This window comes from Saccopteryx bilineata, chromosome 7 (genome assembly GCF_036850765.1).
Source record: "Saccopteryx bilineata isolate mSacBil1 chromosome 7, mSacBil1_pri_phased_curated, whole genome shotgun sequence".
NCBI classification, from domain to species: Eukaryota; Metazoa; Chordata; class Mammalia; order Chiroptera; family Emballonuridae; genus Saccopteryx; species Saccopteryx bilineata.
Window position 1 is genome coordinate 26,535,572 of NC_089496.1, and position 21,764 is coordinate 26,557,335.

The following is a 21,764-nucleotide window of genomic DNA, read 5'->3' on the forward strand; positions in this document are numbered from 1 at the left end:
GTTTAATTTCTGGTGTGGACCTGGTACAGGAAACCACACATGGGTGGTAATTTTTTTCCCTCCAATCTCAGAGGAAATGTAACCGGTATGAACTAGTGGCACAACTCATATATCAGTAGTCTGTAGTGGGTCTACATAAATCCTTTTCTTTAACGTTATTTCACTGTTTTGAAAATGGTTTCAACAGAAGTAATTCCAATTGCACCAGAAAGGAAACCAGTCTTAAAGAAAAATACACTCTCTTTGCTGAGCAAGGCAAACACATCAGTATGCAGAGAAACAAGCCAGCCCCTTGTGTTTTATTTCTTTAACAAATCCACTGAAACATTTACTTTGTGTCTTTAAAAGGCTGACAGACAAAAGGCTCTGTGGCCACTACAAATTAATGCCTACACTGGTTTGTAACCACTTTAAAAAGGCAGGTACTATTTTTAAAAAACTTGTTTCTCTCTTATTCACAATATCTCATTATGGGCCTTTGTACATATTATAAACACAATACATATTTGTTAGTTTAAAAAATAACTTATCGCCCTGGCTGGTTGCTCAGTGGTAGAGCGTCGGCCTGGCATGCAAAGTCCCGGGTTCGATTCCCGGCCAGGGCACACAGGAGAAGCGCCCATCTGCTTCTCCACCCCTCCCCCTCTCCTTCCTCTCTATCTCTCTCTTCCCCTCCCGCAGACGAGGCTCCATTGGAGCAAAGATGGCCCGGGCGCTGGGGATGGCTCCTTGGCCTCTGCCCCAGGCGCTAGAGTGGCTCTGGTCGCTACAGAGCGATGCCTCGGAGGGGCAGAGCATGGCCCCCTGGTGGGCGTGCCGGGTGGATCCCGGTCGGGAGCATGCGGGAGTCTGTCTGTCTCTCCCCGTTTCCAGCTTCAGAGAAATACAAAAAAATAAAAAATAAAAATAAATAAATAAGAAAAAAATAACTTATCAAAGACATCCTCTGGGGAAGGATTTTCAACTTGAAAGATTTGATCACCTAATACATTAGATAAACTGCTGCCACAATGTGTTATAGCCCTTTGTATAGCCAAGCCCTTACAGAATAATCTTTTTCTGATAAACTTTAAGTGGCACTTTCTGTCATGATGTTGCTTTTTGACTCTTCCAGAAATTAATGTTCAAAATCAAAGCCCTTATATCTGTGAAAGGTGAGAACTTGGTACTCTTTACAGGTGACTAATTCAAGTCATTTGGTGAAACTGACTTCACGTTGAGAACTAGAAGACGTGACCCCAGAGACCCACTGGCGCAGATGAAAACACAGTTCCATAGTCAAAGGAGCCCAGAATAAATTAATTCGGATCTTAACCCATTTCACCCCTTAGGTCCACAGAATGAGACGGAAGAATCTATTAGTCTTACTTCCCCAAGCTCACTCCCTTAACTCCTTGAATTTTTTTACTCAAATGTCACCTCACTGTGGCTTTTCCTGACCACTCTATTTGCAATTTCAACTCTCCCTCCCCTTACCAGCTTGGCCAACCACCCCCCAACTTTCTGTATCCCCACAGCATTTACCTGATACAGTATGTTTTGTTCATTGGTTTGTAGTTTTTCTCCAACAACTCAAATGGAAGCTCTATGAGCACAAAGATTATTTTTCCCTCTCTGTCTTGTCCTTTGTCATTTTGCAGCACGTGATGCATAGTAAGTGCTCAATAAATCTTTGTTAACATTCAAGCAAAAGCAACACCAAATTGAGAGTTTCTGGGTATAGGTATTCCCAATTCTCTTCATGGTTAAAAAGCAGCTTCGTTCCACGTCAATTATTTCATTTTGTTATTCTTAAACATTGTGTTTTAAGGAAAGAGTATATTCCAATTCAAAGGAAACAAGATCTCAGAGAGTTTCTCTGAGTTGTGTAACTCTGAGAGGCTAGCACGTGGTGGGCTCCAGGCTCGATCTCAGATCAGTCACTTCCCTTCACGTCCTGCTCCCACTCACATCGTGAGTGCATCTGGCCAGAGAAATTTGTATTAAGTGTGGCTGGTCAGGTCTCAGGGCAGTGAACTCCGAGATAAAAATGAGAACAAAATTTGGATGCAGTATGTATATTCTTGATAAATAAGACCACCCATCATGTGTAGTTATCAAGGCTGTGAAACCTAACTTCTCAGCTGAGCCTGACATGTGGAAAGACCGGTCCCTGAGAAGGACATGTGATGTCCACCTCCAAGAACCTCCACGGACCCCTCCTTGTCCTGCCTGTGAATGTCGCATCTGCTTGTACTTTAGACCTTTCTCCTCCTTGGTGTTTCATGTCGTGCTGTGGGGAGGAGGGCGGTGTGCCTAACGGCTAATTATCGCAGACTGGAAAAGAGGCAGGGCCAGATAGAAATTGGAGCTTGATGTGGTTGGAGGGGTTTTGGTTTATTTGTTTGTTTTTGTTTTGTTTTGTTTGATGAGGGCATTACTCTGTTCTTCATTTAGAAAATTAGCCCAATGATACTAAGTTCTGATAAATAGATTATAGAAGTAAAACATTCATCACTGCCTTGGGTATTACTATCGTATATGCATTGTATCTCTTCTATTAGATCATAAGGTCATAGAAAGTAAGGCACTTCATTGGCTTTCTAGGTTTGCTATGGCTACTGTAACCAAGCACCATACGCTGGGTGGTTTAAACAACAGAAATTCATGTCTCACAGTTCAGGCGGAAAGAATTCTGCAATCATGGTGTTGGCAGAGTCAGAACCTTCTGAGGGCTCCGACAGTCTCTCCATGGCTCCTCCCTAGTTCCTCATGGTTTCCTGGCAATCTTTGGGGTTCTTGGGCCTATAGCACCACACCAGTCTTTGCCTTCGTCTTCCCGTGGCATTCTCCCTTGTGTGTGAGTCTTTGTCTAAACTTCCCCTTTTTACAAGGACAGCAGTTAGACTGGATTAGGTGTCCACTTTACTTCAGTGTGGGCTCCTTTTAATGAATTATGTCTGCAACAACTCTCATTCCCTATATGGTCACATTCTTCATTCTGAGCTACTCGCAGAGGTCCCCAAACTTTTTACACAGGGGGCCAAACTTTTTACACAACGGTCTGTCCCTCAGACAGTTGGAGGGCCGCCACATACAGTGCTCCTCTCACTGACCACCAATGAAAGAGGTGCCCCTTCCGGAGTGCGGCGGGGGCCGGATAAATGGCCTCAGGGGGCCATATGCGGCTCGCGGGGCCGTAGTTTGGGGACGCCTGGTAGGGCCTCAACAGAAGAATTTGGAGAGGGGCACAATTCAACACACAGTAACATGGGCCTTATCACCTCTGTTTGCTGGAGTAATTTGCATTTAGTGTCAGGGAGTTGCTGCTGAATTAATTACATTAAAAGAAAGACCTCTAGAAGGTTTAGAAATGGAGCCAGTTTTCAGCAGAGAAGGGTCCTTTTGAAAATTGCCTCTCTAGCCAAGGTCTACCAGAAGAGGAAACTCCCTCCAGTGAGTGCCTCATTGGGTTCTGTGTTAGTTTCAGAAAGATACAACATGTGTTGGTGACTGTTTCATTTAGGATTTCCCAAGCAGGTTTTTAATGGGTAGATAACAGAAATATCTTTATATACGGGGAAGGTCGTAGGTGTGTTATTTAACATTTAGAAAGTTGTTCTTGTCTAAAAATCTGTGTAACTCAGTGTTCTTCACAAAATTTCAGTGCAACTTTTTATCTCAAAGGTATATGGGTTAATAATAAATGAGAATTTTCCTTTAAAATGTTTTGTTTTTTTCTGATACATAGCTAGCTAGCTAGATAGATAGATAGATAGATAGAGTGCTTATAAAGTAATAAGGTTGGTTCCACAACCCATACACATGCATATACAGCACTGTGTATTTCAATGAAAATTCACATTTAAAAAATTTAATATCTGAATTGCAATGCTATACTGCATATATTCATATTTTTAAGATTGATATTTCTTCCACAAATCACCTGCTTAATATAGTGAGAACTTCTGTAGTTGCTTTTCAGGCTATACATATTTATTTATTTGGACATTTAAGTGTGCACTTATAGTATATTCTCTAAGCGGTTGGTGCTGAAATTTTGAGTTGATATAAGTCTCAGGGTTTATTGTGATGGAAATGGGACTATCTGTACAGCTTGAGATCTTAGAGAAGATTTGTAAATATTTGTAAAATGAATGAATATGTGAATGAATGTATAGGAGAAGGAAATGAAGTCAGTTATTTTTAACCCCATTTGAACCAACAAAATCAAGAACCTACAGTGAATATAATACTTGAGAGTGAAGGCAATATATTAAACAACTATGATAGCAAGTTGTAACTTATTAGATAGTTTTATTTCTGTGCTTTGGATTTTCTTGTGACAGTTTGACTCTCCCCCTACATCTTCTACATTGTGACTGGTGATTCCAAGCGGTCTACAAAGAAAGGGGCCCCTAAGACAGGCAAGTCAAGAGCAGGGAGAGAGTAAGCATACATTTGCATAGGGCAGGAAGGGCACCATAACATCTGGCAGTGGTAGCCTACTGAGTCCATTTGTTAGTGCTCATTAAATTCACATTAATGCATGAGCTGCTCTGAATGTGTAAATGCCATGTGGGTTGGTTGCTTTCTCTGAGGCCCATGGCAATGACTTTTGGGGGTCCTACCCCTGGTGGTTCACTTGCCAATGGCATTTGACCTGGGGTCAGACCTGTATTTAACCCTTTCCTGTAGGTCAAAAACAAATTAATTTGGTGAGAATTAAATTGGAAATGAGTCGTCTGTACAGCAGGTGTCCCCTGTGGAGAATGTGCCCCAGGTGGAAACATTTTAAGATCTGTTCCTGGGCCATCTCTGAAGAAGCTTCAGAGGTCAGAGAGGCAATTCCAAGACATCCCATGTGGCGAGGGCCTGGAGATGTAGGCAGCAGGTGCTGACTCAGGGCAGACTTCTCAGCGACTGGGGGACTTTCAAAGAGGCCCCTTTTGGAGATAATTTATTTATATATTCATGAACATATATCTTGGGCAGTCGTTGTGGACTGATTTACTTAGAAGTTGCCCTAAATGATTGGAACTTTACCCTTTGCCCCTACCTCCCACCATCAACCAGAGACTTTGATTTGAAGGAAAGATAATAATGCATTTTTCCCTTTCTTCTTCTAGAGGATGAAGAAGATGAGGAAATGGTGGAACCTAAAATTGGCCACGATTCAGAACTGGAAATTCAAGACAAAAAACAGGAAGTGAAGGAAGGTATGGTGCAGAAGATAAACTGAGTCATTAATTAATTAATTTATTTATTTTATTAACAGAAGGGATCTTAGAGGTAAGTAAAAAATTAAACCATTCACCCCATATGTGAAAAGTTTTTTATGATTGTTCAATGCATTATATTTAACAATATAAACTTTAATCTCCAAAGCATGAGACTTTTGGGGGGAACTGATAGAGGCAAACGAAATGCAAACCATCTACAATTCTAGCAACAAGTCCAGTCATGATTCCAGTAAAATTATTACCAACTAGTGATAAAGTCAGACACTTGTTATCAACTGTTGTGTTATTTTGTTCACTCTGTTGTATATACCAAATGATAACAGTAACAAGAAAGAAAGAAAGAAAGAAAGAAAGAAAGAAAGAAAGAAAGAAAGAAAAAATAAGAAAGAAAAAACAAGAAAACAGAAAGTAAAAGAGGAAAAAGAAAATATTCATAGGATGTCAAGTACTGCGTAGAGAATATAGTCAATAATATTGTTATAACTACGTATGGTGGTAGAGAGGTACTAAGTTTATCAGAGTGATCACTTTGTAAGTTATAGAAATGTCTAATCAGCATGTTGTACACCCAAAACAAATATAATATTGTATGTCAACTGTAATTGAAAAAATGTAAAACAATGATAACAAGGAAAAAGAAAAGGGAAGACAATACTACTGGTTTCCCTAAAAATCTAATTTCTACCCCTTTGAAATTCTCAGCCCTGGAGACAAAAGAGAACTTTGACATTGTCATTCTTACTGACAAGTGGACTGCCCATGGGAGAGGGGTGGAGATTAAAAAGATTCTTCCATCTTTCCCACTAAGTGCTCCAAATGTAGATCAGCGGAACTCGAATTAGAAGCCCATTTGATTTAAAAGTTTAAAGATGCCTGTGACTGTGGCACATGTGCGTCACATGATTGTCACTGGGGACTTTTGCAGGAAGAGGTACATCTTCGTCATGTACTCACTTCAGCCTGCCCAGTCAGGCATTGAGGTTGACTACTGTCAAGTTCTTGGGTACAACTGAGGGCAGGGAGTGGATTCAACATCTTTAACAGCGGCCTCCATAGATGGCACAAGGTTTACTTTCTTTGAGAGATTCTAAATGGATTTGATGGAAGAGATTTCACATTTAAATTTCCACTAAGAACGTATATATTTGGTACTAAGACAATCATTATTTTTTTTTAAGAACGTATTTTTTTTTAAAAACGTATTTTTTTTTAAGATGGTGAATAAAATATCTTGGTCATAGGTGTAGCATGAGACAAAAATAAATCAAGATTTATTAAAACAAACACTGTCTTCGTGCTTTTGCAAAATATCCTTAAGATATACTGGGTGATAGAAAAATAGGGTCTGTTTTGTGTGTCCCGGCACAGATCACCCCCACCCCCACCTCCAAACCCCAATCTCCACATTGTCTTCTCTGGCAAAGCATTGCCACCCCCTTCGTCACCTCTGAGCAAAAACATCCTCCAATTTCAACTCTTACTCATGCTTCATGGAATTGATTAAAGTCCTGCTAAAACTCAAAAAGAGGTTTGAAAATACATTATCTGTTACTGCTGCACTGTGTGCCTTATTCTCTAGTAATGGTTTTTCTGCAAATTAGCGCATAATGGGTTAAAAGCATGTTTATGTTGGCATCAAACCCTCTGCTTTTTTTTTTTTTAAAAGCAAGACAGTATTTTGCAAACTTTTGAAAGAATCTGCAGCAGATATAATCGTGGCGCCATTCACACGGCTGCAGAGGAGTTAGGGCTGTGTCAGCACTTCCATTATGAACCCTGAGTTTCAGGGATTTATTACTCAGCCATAAAAATTTGCTCTGGGCTGAAACTTGACATACATGGTTTCAAACCAGGGAACACATTTTTGAGAAATCTGGCCTATTTTTGGAGTTAAAAAAAAAAAAGTGGCGAAGGGAGATGGGAAAAAAAATCAGTGCTCACTAGCTTCTGACATTTTTGTCCATGTGACATCAACATACATCAAACGGTAAAGAAATATGGGTTTGATTTATTAGTTTTTCACTCTTTTTTCCCCTCACAACAGAGTAGAGAAAAATGACAGGTACGTTTAAGCTTTGAATCAAAATTGAGGGAATTTGTATATGTGAGTGTCTTTGTATCTTCATGTTTGAAGATTTAAAACAACAGACTCGAAAAGCTAACTCCTGTAAATGCACATCAACTCATAAACCTCACATTAAGTTCAGAGAGGGAGATCTTTCTTTATTAGTCTGGTTTGGATTTCTTGTTTATGAACTGATTTCCCTGTAAAATTCCCATAAGAGGGCACTCTCCCTATTTGATCTGATTTTAAATTTAAACTACATGGGTTTGCTTATTTATTTTTTATCTTTTAAATATATTCTTGAAAAATATTAAAAGGTGTTATTTTTATATTAAAATTTAAAGCTACATTATTGCAACAAGGCAACACATTTCTAAAGTGGATATTTAAAAAATAACTTTTAACCTAAAAATGATACTATAAAATACTTAATTTAAATTGTGAATTTTGTAATGAATTTTACATTTTTACAGAGAAAAAGATCCCAAGAACTCAAGAAACCAAAAGATGGACTATGTATTAAATAGAGTAAATTAAAAAGAACCTGAAAAATACACCTTAAGGTCAATTAGAAAACTCAAGAAAGCAGAGAAGATAGAATAAAGGCATCGTGAAAGACATAAAAAAGTATTTTCATATGTAAAACCAAGATAAATTAACATTCTTAAAATATGTAGACTGAACAGTAAGCCCTGAAATAAAATTTATACTAGATTTTAATTTTTCAGGACATGAATTCATAAAATAAGCAGCTATCTAAACTTTGAATTTCATGAATGCAGTACATTGTTTTCATACTTTTTATTCGAGCTAAATATAACTGTTCAGGTAAATTTTGCTAAGTTTGAAATCTGTCATGTCGTTTGGACCGTTTGTAAGTGAAATTCATGTGTTCTGCTTTTCACAAAGAATATTTATCTTTTTTTTTAAGTCACTAAATGCAAAAAATATTGTTAGCTCTTGGCAGAAATATTTTGTGGCAAAAACAAACAACAAACCTGCTATAATAGGATTTTCTACTTAATGTATTAAAGAATCAAGTAATATCAATGCCCGTATTTTACATTGATATGACTTTTGATATTCAATTAATCCTGCCCTTTTGTTTGCAGTGAACATGTTTAAAAAATTCATTAGGTTCCAGTGATAGGGAAAAACTGCAGAAATAGATATTTCAGAGAGAATTTGAGGTCTATCCTGGGGTAATACGATTCTGATTCTAATTGTTTATGCTTGTATTTTGAACCTTGTGGATTCCATTAATCAGCCAATTTTCTTTCATAAAATGCAATGTCTGGAGAAGTTTCATCTCTGAATGCAGCTTTTGATTGTGGTTCCTGGATGCTCCATTATGTTTTCATTCTACTGCAACAACATTTATCAATTTAAAGATTTTTAAATATGGGAGGTTTGGGTTTTTTATCCAAAATAACTGTGATCCTATTTAACTCCTAAGTTGAATATTGTTTACAACTTTAAAGCAGTACTTGTCTGCACATGCATCTTATTATTTTTGTGCTAACAAATCTTGTCATTTGATCCCTGTTAGACATCAAAGCTTAATATAAAATATATCCTTTGTTTTGCTTCAGTAGCAATTTAATTTCAAGCCAAAAATTGCATTGTCAAATGTAATATCTGGAGAGGCTACCACTTCACCTACTTGAACTTGGCCTTGACAACTACACTTTGATCAGCTATTTATGTTTCTCTTAGAGAAGAAGTTGTATGTCTTGAAAGCTGAGATCAAAGTGACAATAAGCTATAGGGGGAAAAAAAAGAGAGAAAATGACACAGATACTATTTTTTATTCAAGGTAATGGGCCTGTAAGGAAAGATACAGGTGAAATAGAAGTAGCAGAAAAAGATATACAGAGAATAGAAAGTGTGTGTGTGTGTGTGTGTGTGCGCGCGCGCGCATGTGTATTATAAAAATGGAATAAAGGAGAAATTTTCTATTTCTCTGCTTAATTTCAAGTGTGTCTCATGTCATCCATCAACGGTGACTAAGGCTGAATGAGGCTTTTAAAATAAGACATTTTTCTTGGCCCTATGGTATCCCTGTTTAGTGAAGTTTATTTATTTATGTAACGGTACTAACCAAAACAAAACAACGCGAACATTTTGTAGGGTTATTTATTTATTTTGTTGCCTAGTTCCATTAGTAGTTTTACTGTTTTCTAGAACTTACATAAGGGTGAAAAATTCAAATGCGTACTAATATACAGGAATTTTTCAAAAATTGGATTAATAAATCACTACATAATGACTAATTATTAAATACTAAACTATTTGCCTAGTGCATTTATCCTTAGCCCTTAAGCCAGACTTAAAATTGAGGTATCATTATCTCCTTTTATAGATAGAACTTTTGCTTAGAGAGCTTTCACTGATTAAAGAATCAAAGCTAGCATACAGCACAGGAAATACTGGATTCCACGTTGGTTTTGTCGAGTTCTTTTTATCCATGGTCCACATATTGTCCGAGTCGCTATTTCTCACACCAGCGCCTGGGCAGTGCTGCTCGAAGTTGCTGGGTGTTCTTGGAGAGTCCCAATACACACTGGCATATTTCAAGCTCTGGAGACTTCAGCAACAAAGAAGTATTTCTAACTATATTTAGAAACTATGGGGTGGGCTGTTTTTGGAGAAAATTTTTCTAGGGTAGTGGATGAATCATTTTTTGTTGTAATGTTACCTAGAGAACAGTTTCTCAAGGTGTGAACCAACTACATCAGAATCATTCTAGTTTCTTGTACAAATACAGATTTTGGAATCCCTCCAGACCTCCCGCTTTGTGGTCTGGAGCAGAAAAAGGGAGATTGGAAGGGGAGACACGTTATGGACATTAAAAGCCTGGGTACCCTGCTATGGTTCTGCAGCAGAGTTTTTGGACAATTCCCATTTCTCAGGACAGTGGCATTGAGATGCTATTCATAGAATCAAACAGCATTTTCATCCAACATTATGTTCCAGGTCTGTACTTGAAAGACTCCTCTGACCATGTGGCCATGTCGACTTTGGTCCTGGTTTATGGTAATAGTTTTGGGGAAAGCCAGTGGGTGAATAATTCCACCAGGAACCCCCACCTGTAATTGTAATGCACTACCCCCTTCTGTAGCTTAAATTTCGGGCACTTCTGGTCCTACTGAAAGAGTAATCAATCAAACACGTATGGAATGGAGGTTCCTGAAGAATCACAAAGTTTCAGCCGACAGTTTTTGCCCTTGAGGGTTTCTCAGTCTGGGGGAGTTCCTAATCCTTTCTCAATTGTTTAATGTAAACCCTGCTACTGAATAACAGTTTATGTTATTCTATTGTGACTCTGAAGTGAACTTTCTTTCAGACTCTGTGACGTACGGCTGGTTATTTAATCTTCTTTGCCTTGCTTTGCATCTTCAAAATTAGTTTGATAAGGTTAACCATTCCAGAAAAGTAAAACATAAAAGCAATTGTAAAGGGTCTTACAAAACCATTTATTTTTTCCATGTGTTTGCCTAAAAACAGAAGATATTTTGGGTGAAAGTGGGTTTGGAAGGATGCGTTTTAGGTTTTGAGTGGAATCTATATAACAATCAGGCAGCCTTATCAACTCATCATTTATATTAAAATGAATTTATCTATAAAAAGAGGAAAGGTGCTCTCTGGATCACAGCATAGATAGTTCTTAACTAATATAAATAGTTTTAGATTTCTCTATTATGTACTGTTTCAGCTTTTTTAAAGTTTAGTTCTAAAGAAAATAACATTATTGAAAACTGATTGTGAAAACCTCATCAATCCATTTTCGTTTGTAATCTTTTTCACCTCTTCCAAACAGGAATTAGGCCACACGTGAAATCTTTTGGTAAATTTGGCAATGGAAACATCTGCAAAACGCTTTGGTGTGAATTTGGGAGTAATTTAGACTCAATATTTACAATGGCTTATCTCACTGTGTCTTATCACTCCTTTGATAAACAGTCTCTTTCAAGAGTTGAGTTCCTCTTGAGATGTTTTTAATTGTCCTTTTTTTCTTTCCCAACAATCTGTTTTACATAAAAAGCCCCTCCGAGGGAGCTGACAGAGGAAGAAAAACAGCAGATCCTTCATTCAGAGGAGTTTCTCATCTTTTTTGATCGAACCATACGGGTAATTGAAAGAGCACTGGCAGAAGACTCGGACATCTTCTTTGACTATAGCGGTCGGGAGTTAGAGGAGAAAGATGGGTTAGTCTTTTGTGTGCATTTAAAAAAAAATACAGTGATTATCTGTTGATTCTAAATTCATGTATGTATGGACTTGGCAAATCTCAAACCTAACAAATCAGAGGAGGGTAAAATTCCAGGGTTGATCTTGCTAAACAGCTTTGACTAAGAGCCTTGGTTATAACTTCTGGCTTAGAGTTTCCCTGTAATTATCATGTGCTTCCGTGAAATGCTTTTGAACTTGATATCTGGGGAACAGTCGTCCAGGTGATAGAGACTGGCAGAGTCATGTATATTGTCCTCTGAAAGAACATGCTTATAAGCAGCAAAAGGAGATTTGCATTATATCAAGTAGATCTAGTTTGATGTCTAAACAAACAGGAAACTGAAGAAAATAAACTTGAGTTACAGAGACCTTAACTGATGTGGGAGACAGTGAACAGAAAGTAGAAACTTTTCCTCTTTTGACACCTCACGATTATATGTCTAGGCCTTTTAGGAAACACATATGCAGGGATATATTTACAGATAAAACAAACAAAAAACAGCCTGACCAGGCGGTGGCGCAGTGGATAGAGCGTCGGACTGGGATGCGGAGGACCCAGGTTCAAGACCCCGAGGTTGCCAGCTTGAGCGTGGGCTCATCTGGTTTGAGCCAAGTTCACCAGCTTGGACCCGAGGTCGCTGGCTCGAGCAAGGGGTTACTCGGTCTGCTGAAGGCCCGCGGTCAAGGCACATATGAGAAAGCAATCAGAGAACAACTAAGGTGTCACAATGAAAAACTAATGATTGATGCTTCTCATTTCTCTCCGTTCCTGTCTGTCTGTCCCTATCTATCCCTCTCTTTGACTCTCTATCTCTGTAAAAAAAAACCCAACAAAAACAAACAAACAAACCAAAAAAACAAAAAACTAATCAATAAAAGCAAAGCAAACAGCCCAAATGACTCTCAGTGACTGTAACACGTATAGCATAAAAGGCAGTGGCTGCTGACCACCATAATAGGAATAATAGGAGGCACTTTAGGGGCTTTGTAAGAAATAGAAATAGTCAGGTTTTAGTCACCAATTTCTTTATGCCAAGAACAATATGAAAAGGGGAGATCACCTGCCTTTTTCATCAGTCCTGACTTTTTGCTATTTCTAAAAGTCAAGTACATTCTCAAAGGACAACCTATCATCATTGAAAACACTCAAAGGAATATAACAGAGGCCCCAAAAACAATTTCAAAAAGTAGTTCTGACAATGTTCTAATGACAGCATCCCTAGCCTCCCTCAAAAAGACAATAGTATTCTGAGTATACATGTTATAAGACTGTTTTCTTTTTAAAAAGCCTACCCTGTGGCTCAGTTGATTTTCCGGGCCCAGTTTCTCTCTGGGTGCCTGTCCCAGTGTTATTCTGGCTTCCAGGCAATTACTCGGGTGCATGTACCTCTTGCCTGAGTTTGCAACGGTGGAGGTGCGCAAGGGTTTACAGGAAAGGAAAAAAATCATAATGAGTCAGCTGATTAGAGCCCAAGTAAACAATCTGAAGCCAGGTCACCCAGTCTGAACAAGAGCTATATAAGACAAGTGATGCAGGATGCAAGCCAATGGAACGAAGCAAATGAACAGACCAGAGGTGAGTGTGGAAGAATTGCTGGACTGAAGCCCGAGACATTTCGGCAGCTTTTTATGCACATCCCAAAGCAGCTGGTGAAGAACAAGCACTACTCGATTGAAACACTCAGTCTTACGGAGCAGATGCATGACCAGTGCAGAGTTCTTCAGAGGAGGTTTTTTGGCCAGCTGGGTATCAGCCAAATAAACACTGGCCACAGTGTAATTCTTCCAGACCCAGATGCTGTTTTAGTCCGTGTTTACTATCTAATACACCTGGTGAATCCCTCACTCTCTACCATGCTGGCATAGTAGGACTTAACCACTTGCTATTGAGCAGAGAGGCAACTACTGCAGTCAATCAGAAATTACTGGTAAAGATGAACATGCAAAGCATCTCTGGTCCATGGCTAGAGAAGGGGGCATTGATATCAAGGAATCTCCAAGTGTGCCCTGCTCCCTTGACAGTTGAGAAATTGTTAGTAAACTGCTCCAAGACAAAAATGATTAGGAGGAGGAGAATCCTTTAGGACTGACAAGATGAGAAACTGAAACAAACTTGACCTTTCATACCAGGCTTGGAACAATATGTGGAAACACTTTCCAGGCCAGGTTAGAGAGAGCTTTTCATAAAGGAGGTGCCTGACACTTTCTTTGTGATCAGAGTTTGCTATCTAAATGGAAGCTTTGGCTTCAGAAACTATTGGTGCCATGCTTTCGCCATTTCATTCTTTCAGTATTAGCAGAAGAGATAAAGTCCCATTCTGAAGCATCGTATTTATCGTTGATGTTTAAACCTTCCTAGGGATGTTCAGGCTGGAGCCAACCTTTCATTCAACCGTCAGTTCTATGATGAGCATTGGTCCAAGCACCGAGTAGTCACTTGTATGGACTGGTCTCTTCAGGTAAGAATCATTGCTGGGATGGGACAAACTGGGCTTGTGTTCTCATGGCATTTGTATTTAAAAAAATAAGAGAGTGTTGCTCCACTACTTTAGATAGGTTCACTAACCTACAGTTTTTCTATGTCTATTGGTTGTCTTTCTGACTTTACTGAGGTTTCAGTTTAAATTTTGCACTCTGTTATTCACATACATTGACTACTTCCTATGTGCTAGGTACCAGACAAAGACCCAGGCCATTCTGTCTGTGAAACTACTCTCATTAAGGTCACCAAAGATTTTCTATTTGTCAAATCCTGCGGATATGTTTGAGCCTTCACCGGCCCTGACATCCCAACTTAGTTGACTTCCCCATTCTTTTAAAAACAATATCCTTCTGCTGAGTTCCACAACTCAACTGTCTTCCCGTTCTCAGACTTCTCTAAGACGCCTTCTTTCTCTTCCACCCTTGTGGTTCTCACGGTCAAGCCCTCAATCTCTACCCTTCTTCCCGACACGTTCTCCATAAGAGATTTCTTCCTCTGCGGTGGTCTCAGCCACCATGTGGACAGGCATTTATTTCTCCCACCCAGTCTCCCTCTTGACTTCTACTTTCCACACCAGGCAGATCTACATAGGTGTCCCATAGAATCTCAGATTTATCACTAACTCAGTATTTCCACATATTCCATATCCTTTTACTTGCTACATCCTCTCTATTTTAAATCTCTATGCAAGGCCCAAAGCAGAACTTTCATCATTAACATTAGCAACTTCTTTTCCTTTAACTGCCAGACCCGATCTGTCACCAGAAGTGTCCATTTCTCTACTCATATATCCCTCCTCTTACATCTGTAATATCACTAACTGTCTGTATGTTTGCTTGTCCACTTAGAGTTTTTCTTCTGAACATCTATCCAAATACAGTTGACCGTTGAACAAAACAAGAGAGATTAGGGACACCAACCTCCCCCATCACCCACCCACTGTGGTAAAAAATCTGTGTATAACTTTTGACTTCCAAATTGTGCCTTGGTATCTGCAGGTGATTGGTTCCAGCCAAATCTCCCCTCCACTCCACAGATACCAAAATCTATGGATGCTCAGATCTCTTTCATATGATAGTGTAGCAGGTGTCCCCAAATTACAGCCTGCGGGCCGCATGCGGCCCCCTGAGGCCATTTATCTGGTTCCCCCGCCGCACTTCTGGATGGGGCACCTCTTTCATTGATGGTCAGTGAGAGGAGCACTGTATGTGGCGGCCCTCCAATGGTCTGAGGGACAGTGAACTGGCCCCCTGTGTAAAAAGTTTGGGGACCCCTGGTAGAGTAATGCATACAGCCAGCCCTCCACATACTAACCATGGATTCAAAAGCCAAGGATACAGAGGGCCAACTATATATTTACTGAGAAAAATAAGCCCATAAGTAGACCTGTGCAGTTCAAACCTGTGTTGTTCAAGGCTTAACTGTAATCTTTCTAAAAAGTAAATCTGAATGCTTCACTCCCTTTGATTAAAACTCCCCATTTTCAATAAGAAAAAAGTCTAAACTCCTTAGTAAACTCCTTAGTGTGGCATTCAGAGTAAAAGCAGGCAAACTGACTAAAAGCCGAGTTTGCTGAATGTCCAGCTCAGCTAGTTGACAGTTTACCCAGTAATGAGTAGTTAAATTATGTGCCATAGGCACACAGCATAGTTGTGGTCCAGAGAGAACTTGAACTTAGATGATCTTTTTTTTTTTTTTTTAAATTTATTTTTTATTTATTCATTTTAGAGAGGAGAGGGAGAGACAGAGAGAAAGAGAGAGAGAGAAGGGGGGAAGGAGCTGGAAATATCAACTCCCATATGTGCCTTGACCAGGCAAGCCCAGGGTTTCGAACCGGCGACCTCAGCATTTCCAGGTCGACGCTTTATCCGCTGCGCCACCACAGGTCAGGCAAACTTAGATGATCTTGAACCCATTCCCTCCTGCAGTGACAATGACATAATAGCAACGAGGGAAACAAGAATGATTTGTCCTGGTCATTCATGTGCAGCACAGTTTCTGCTTTCTTAGAGTCTAGGCTTTTATTAGGAGTAATGATCATGGCTAGCTTTTAGTTTGTGTTTCTTAGAAACCGGGCGCTGTGCCGGCTGCTCTGATGGCATTATCCTATTTTGCCCTCATAACCTCACACAAGGTGGCCACATTACTGTTTCCATGTGATAGCTAAAGAAATTGAAGCTCCGAGCAACTAAATAATTCACTGAGTCACTCAGCTAGGATGTGGTAGAGTGGGGATTTGAACCCAAGTCTTTTAGCACTTCAGGTTCTGTGCTCTACACCACCACCTCCCACAAAAGGCTTATGAATCTGGAAGTGAACGAGGTTGTAAGTGTGGAATACAGGCTGGTAGCAAGTGCTTTCGGAGTTCAGTGAAGGCTGGGATCTGTTTCTGGTCAGACAAGGCTCTGGGAAGACTGGGATTTAGACAACGGAGGGGAGGAGAGGGTGCTTTCCGCAGAGCAGTATAACAGATGATGTGAAGAGCCCCATTAATCGTGCTAGAGAACAGGAGAGCTGACAAGGAGAGTAAATCCCCACAGCAGACTGTCATCAGCCACCGAGTGGGTGAGTGTTGTCTCCTCCGACATCCACACAGCGGAGCAGGCGGTGCACGGCCGTGCGGAGACTCATGCAGCAGGGTTGCCCGGCCACTTCCCGCCAGCATGTGGGTGGTCTGCGAGCACACTTGGGTGTGTTCACAGAAATCAGATCCAAGCCTGAGGAAACACTTAGCTCGGTTTGTTCACTTGTTCAGAGTCTGGAAATGACACAGGAACCTTATCTGACACATTCCTCAAAGGCAACGTTTCCTTGTCCCGGGTCGGCTGACAGCGTTCCCTGAGGAGGCGGCAGGGCCGGCATCAGTGGGGCCAATCCCGTCTGGCCTCCGCGTGGGACGGGCCATCTTGCTCGTGGATGGATTTGCTCCCACATGGGTTTTTGTGTGGTGTCTTTGTTGCAGAAAGTGAAACTGTAAAGGGCAGAAACTCCCCCATGGAGAGACCACATTTATTTTTCCCCATTTTTCTGTTCGTCTACATTGTGGGGAAGAGGTTTGCAATTCTGAAAAATGGATTTTATAGGGAGCATGAGAAAAAGAGAATTAGAACCCTCAGCTACGACATGATAACACTTTTTATGGGGTTCAAAGGACCACATTCATATGTGGATGGGATGAAGAGACTTCCTGACTGGAGCTAGATGCAGTCCAGTGATATTAACAAGGCGGGGCCGAGGCACAGTCCTGCAGGGTAGGAGGGGCGGGGAGAAAAAGGGGAGCACTACAGTACGTCCTCAATGTGTGGGTAGGCTCTGTGACTTTAAGCAAAACGACATATCATGAAACCAATTTCAGCCTAGAGTAATTGATATAAACAAGAGTTAAGTTCCTACAGCATCTCATTAACATTATAACAGCAAAACAATGTTATCCAAGGGCCTGCTGTCTGGGTTTCTACATAGCCCTGCTTGGATCTCCTGAGCTTCTTTTTTTTTTTTTTTTTTTTTTTTTTTAGGGTTTTTTTTTTTTCTTAGAGCTCAAGGAGCTCTTTTTTTTTTTTTCTTTCTGAAGCTGGAAACAGGGAGAGACAGTCAGACTCCCGCATGCGCCCGACCGGGATCCACCCAGCACGCCCACCAGGGGGCGACCCTCTGCCCACCAGGGGGCGATGCTCTGCCCATCCTGGGCGTCGCCATGTTGCGACCAGAGCCACTCTAGCGCCTGGGGCAGAGGCCACAGAGCCATCCCCCAGCGCCCGGGCCATCTTTGCTCCAATGGAGCCTTGGCTGCGGGAGGGGAAGAGAGAGACAGAGAGGAAGGCGCGGCGGAGGGGTGGAGAAGCAAATGGGCGCTTCTCCTGTGTGCCCTGGCCGGGAATCGAACCCTCCTGAGCTTCTTAAACAAGAACACTATAAGTGTGCAATGTTTGCAAAATAGCCACCAAACATTATTTCCTGGAAGAAATTGGGCACTTAGGGAATTACATCAACTTTGGCATTCATTGAACGGTTGTTTTTTTTTAGCAGAGATGGTCAATAATACTATCCACATAGGATGTGACACATTTTCCAGATTTGTACAAAACCAGAGTCATGGTCTTGTTCCCACCATATTATACTCCTCTCGCATGTAAATTACATTTTCCAACCCTTCAGTCATCATGATACAAACTCGAGTTATTTCTGACAGCCTTTTAAGTTGCCAAATCCAATTAAAATTACAGTAACAAGAAGACTCCCACTGCCACCAATTCAAATCCACTAACATGTGGGTTTGACACCTACCTTATGCCGTGCCTTCTACTTCTTGCTTATTTGGGAAATAGCTTCCTAACTGGTCTTCCTACCCCAAGTCTCTACACTGTTGAGTCATTGTAAGTACTTTTTCCAGATTAATACCTGCAAATATCAGTATCAGCTTCGCATGTTGCTTGACTTCTCTTGGCTTACATTTCCTCATTCATAAAGTAATGATAATATTTAGCTCACATGCTTATTGTGACTATTGAATGAGTTAACATATTTAAAGCACGTAAAGTTTTTTTTAAAATGTCTAGTACATAAAGAATACTCAAAAGAGGCCCTGGCCGGTTGGCTCAGCGGTAGAGCGTCAGCCTGGCGTGTGGGGGACCCGGGTTTGATTCCTGGCCAGGGCACATAGGAGAAGCGCCCATTTGCTTCTCCACCCCTCCCTCCTTCCTCTCTGTCTCTCTCTTCCCCTCCCGCAGCCAAGGCTCCATTGGAGCAAAGATGGCCCGGGCGCTGGGGATGGCTCCTTGGCCTCTGCCCCAGGCGCTAGAGTGGCTCTGGTCGAGGCAGAGCGATGCCCGGGAGGGGCAGAGCATCGCCCCTGGTGGGCGTGCCGGGTGGATCCCGGTCGGGCGCATGCGGGAGTCTGTCGGACTGTCTCTCCCCGTTTCCAGCTTCAGAAAAATACAAAAAAAAAATAAAAAAATACTGAAAAGATGTGAGAGTGGGGAGAATATTAGTTGCAGACGTATAAATAGTTGCAAAGTATGAGTCCTACCACCCCTAGAGTAAAGTCTAAAATAATTACCCTATATTCAGTAACTCCTGTGAGGCTGTCCTGAGACATCCTGATCCTTTCTTCTTTTTTACCTCTTCACACACTCTGGCTCCCAGCCAAGTGTTTCTATCTGAGGGGTCCTGGATTTACACTGCATTAGTTAAGAAAACTTGACCTTTGGCTAGCTTAAGCAAAAGGGAGAATTTATTGAAAAGCCAGTTGAGCACTTAAGGAATCCATAGGAAAGATGAAGAACTGGGACTCAGGAAGAATAGAAATCTGGGCAGCCTGAGGGACCTCACAAATAAAATGCTGTCATTACCTAACTAATCTGCCAGCCCACGGGTGCTGTGTCTCAGTTCAAATTTACCAAAGCCCACTTAGATGCTGTGATTTTCCCAGTTAGGTATCAACACTCCAATGAAGGCGTTGTCCTTGGGAAGTTAGACAGCTGTTTATTGAGATAATCTCCGGCATGAGAGGGTCACTGGGAGCCAGCAGATATCCAGGAAAAAACTCCTGCACCCACATTTGTACCCTTGTCCTTACTGTCCTTTCCCTTCTCTCCTAATAACCAATCCCTTTGACCAACTCAAAGTCTCATTTCTTTTCAGAAGTTCTTTCTAGTTTCTCTCCCCACCACAACCCCTCCCCATTTAAGTGATTATTTTATTCTCTGTACTTTTACAGAATCCTGTTTATACCCCTTCTTAGCATATGGCATGTTCTGCTTTTATGTTTCTATTATAGTTACACATATGATCACTTCTCAGCCTTTTGTCTAAGATCAAGCATAAGTAGAGTTATATATAAACGTGTCTTACTCCCACCTACTTAAGCGTGAGTTCCTGTAGACCAAAGCATGTTAATGTTACATTCTTTTCCCACATTTTACCTGGTACGATGCCTTACATATACACAGGAAGAAGATGAAACAGGGTACAGTAGACTCAAGGGGATGTGGACTTTAAAGCCAAACAGGCTTTAAATAGGGTTCTTACTTCTTCATTTATTGGCAACCTAACATGGAACAAGTTGCGCACTCAAGGACCCTTGGCTTCTTCAACTGTAGAAATGGGAAAACTATTGCTACTTCAGAGGACTGCAAGGATCAAATGAATGAATCTCCCAGCTCAGTCTCTGGCACATAATGGGCACTTAAGATATGTTAGTTCCTTCCTCTCCAGTAAATGTCAGATTTTATTTCTCTATAAGAACAAACAGAATAGATAAGATAATTTCCAGGTAAAATTCTCCTAGGTTAGATCTTAGATAATCTAACCCCATGACTAATCACAAACTTCATAATTGTTCACATTCACTTTAAAAATCATAATTTGAACATTGAAGGTTTAAATAATTGTCCAGAGATGTACTTTTTTTTATTGGAGAACAAGAAAATATGACTAGTCAGGTTCAAACAAATGACAAAAAAAGGCATGCTAAAGGAGATTGTGAATTCACAAAATTTTGCACTAGGTAAGAGTTAAATCAGTATCTTTAAGACTTACAATTCCATTCTTTTCTTGTATTTTTAATTTTTTTGAAGTTTTTTAGGTGAGAGAAGAGGAGATAGTGATGCAGACTCCTGTATGCACCCCAACTGGGACCCACCTGGTAACCCCGTCTGGGGCCAATGCTCGAGAACCGAGCAATTTTTAGCATCTGAGGCTGACGCACAAGACCAGTTGAGCTATCCTCAGTGCCTGGGGACACATTTGAAACAGTTGAGCCACTGGCTGTGGGTGGGGGGAGAAGAGAAGAAGAAAGGGGGAGAAGCAGATGGTCACTAATCCTGTGTGCCCTGATTGAGGATCTAACCAAGATGTCCATAAACCAGGCCAATGCTCTATCCATTGAGCTAAATGGCCAGGGCTCTTTTCTTATTTTTTAAATATGTGTTATTCTTGACATAAGTAGGGATTTCTTTAAAGACATATGGGGTTTTTTTAGAGCCAAGCTAATATTATCAGAATCCTGGGATCTAGCAAATCATTAATTAGTGGATAAATAATATGGATTAATTGTAGCAATCTCACAGAATTACTTCTGAACTCTTTTTAATAAGTTGAACTATGTAAAACATGTTTTTATATCTATTGTCTCTTCCTAACATATCCTCAATTCTAGATAGAAATGAAAAAACCTGATATAATCACATAATGCTGTCCCATTTTTCACCCAGACATTGTGTTCCCTAAAAAAAAAAAAAAGAAAGAAAGACTTACAATTCCAATTATAGAAATTACACCAAAGGCACTTCACTGGTATTTCACTAAAACTCTCCTTATTTTCTAAAAGAATTTTAAACCCAAATGATTTAAAATATTTTTAATGAGAAAAAGAAAAGCTACAAGTGGGAGCCAATGATAAGACCCAGATGTGAAGCTGTGGAATATAATTCAAGACATATCTGGCTGCTCATTGGCCACTCTGATGGTGGTGTTGATGTTTATAGAGTTGCCTTTTTACATGTGACATAGTAAACTTCTGCTGGACAATCTGGAGACTTTTGTACTTATCTAGATGTTAGTGTCTTTGAATAGGCCTTTGATTTAGTCACTGAAGGGTATTTCTTAATAAAGAGTGATTATATCCACTGATGGCCGCAGACATGTACGGTAGGGTTATACTTCCTCTGCATCACCCAGCGAGTTGTAGCTCTGTGCAGTTTTTTAAACTGAGGGAGCTTAAAGAGTAAATAAAGCCACATAGAAGACTAAGGTTTATTGTTAA

The 21,764-nt window shown here is 40.5% G+C and overlaps 1 protein-coding gene across 9 annotated transcripts in view; it reads left to right on the forward strand.

Moving 5' to 3' along the window:
- DYNC1I1 (dynein cytoplasmic 1 intermediate chain 1) overlaps nt 1-21,764 on the forward strand; it is a 343,873-nt gene that overhangs the window by 206,015 nt on the left and 116,094 nt on the right. For all 9 annotated transcript variants that reach the window (XM_066238414.1, XM_066238415.1, XM_066238409.1 and 6 more), the window contains 3 exons: nt 5,109-5,198; nt 11,333-11,495; nt 13,880-13,979. In XM_066238414.1, coding sequence (XP_066094511.1) covers nt 5,109-5,198; nt 11,333-11,495; nt 13,880-13,979 — 353 coding nt within the window. The remainder of the gene's footprint in view (nt 1-5,108; nt 5,199-11,332; nt 11,496-13,879; nt 13,980-21,764) is intronic.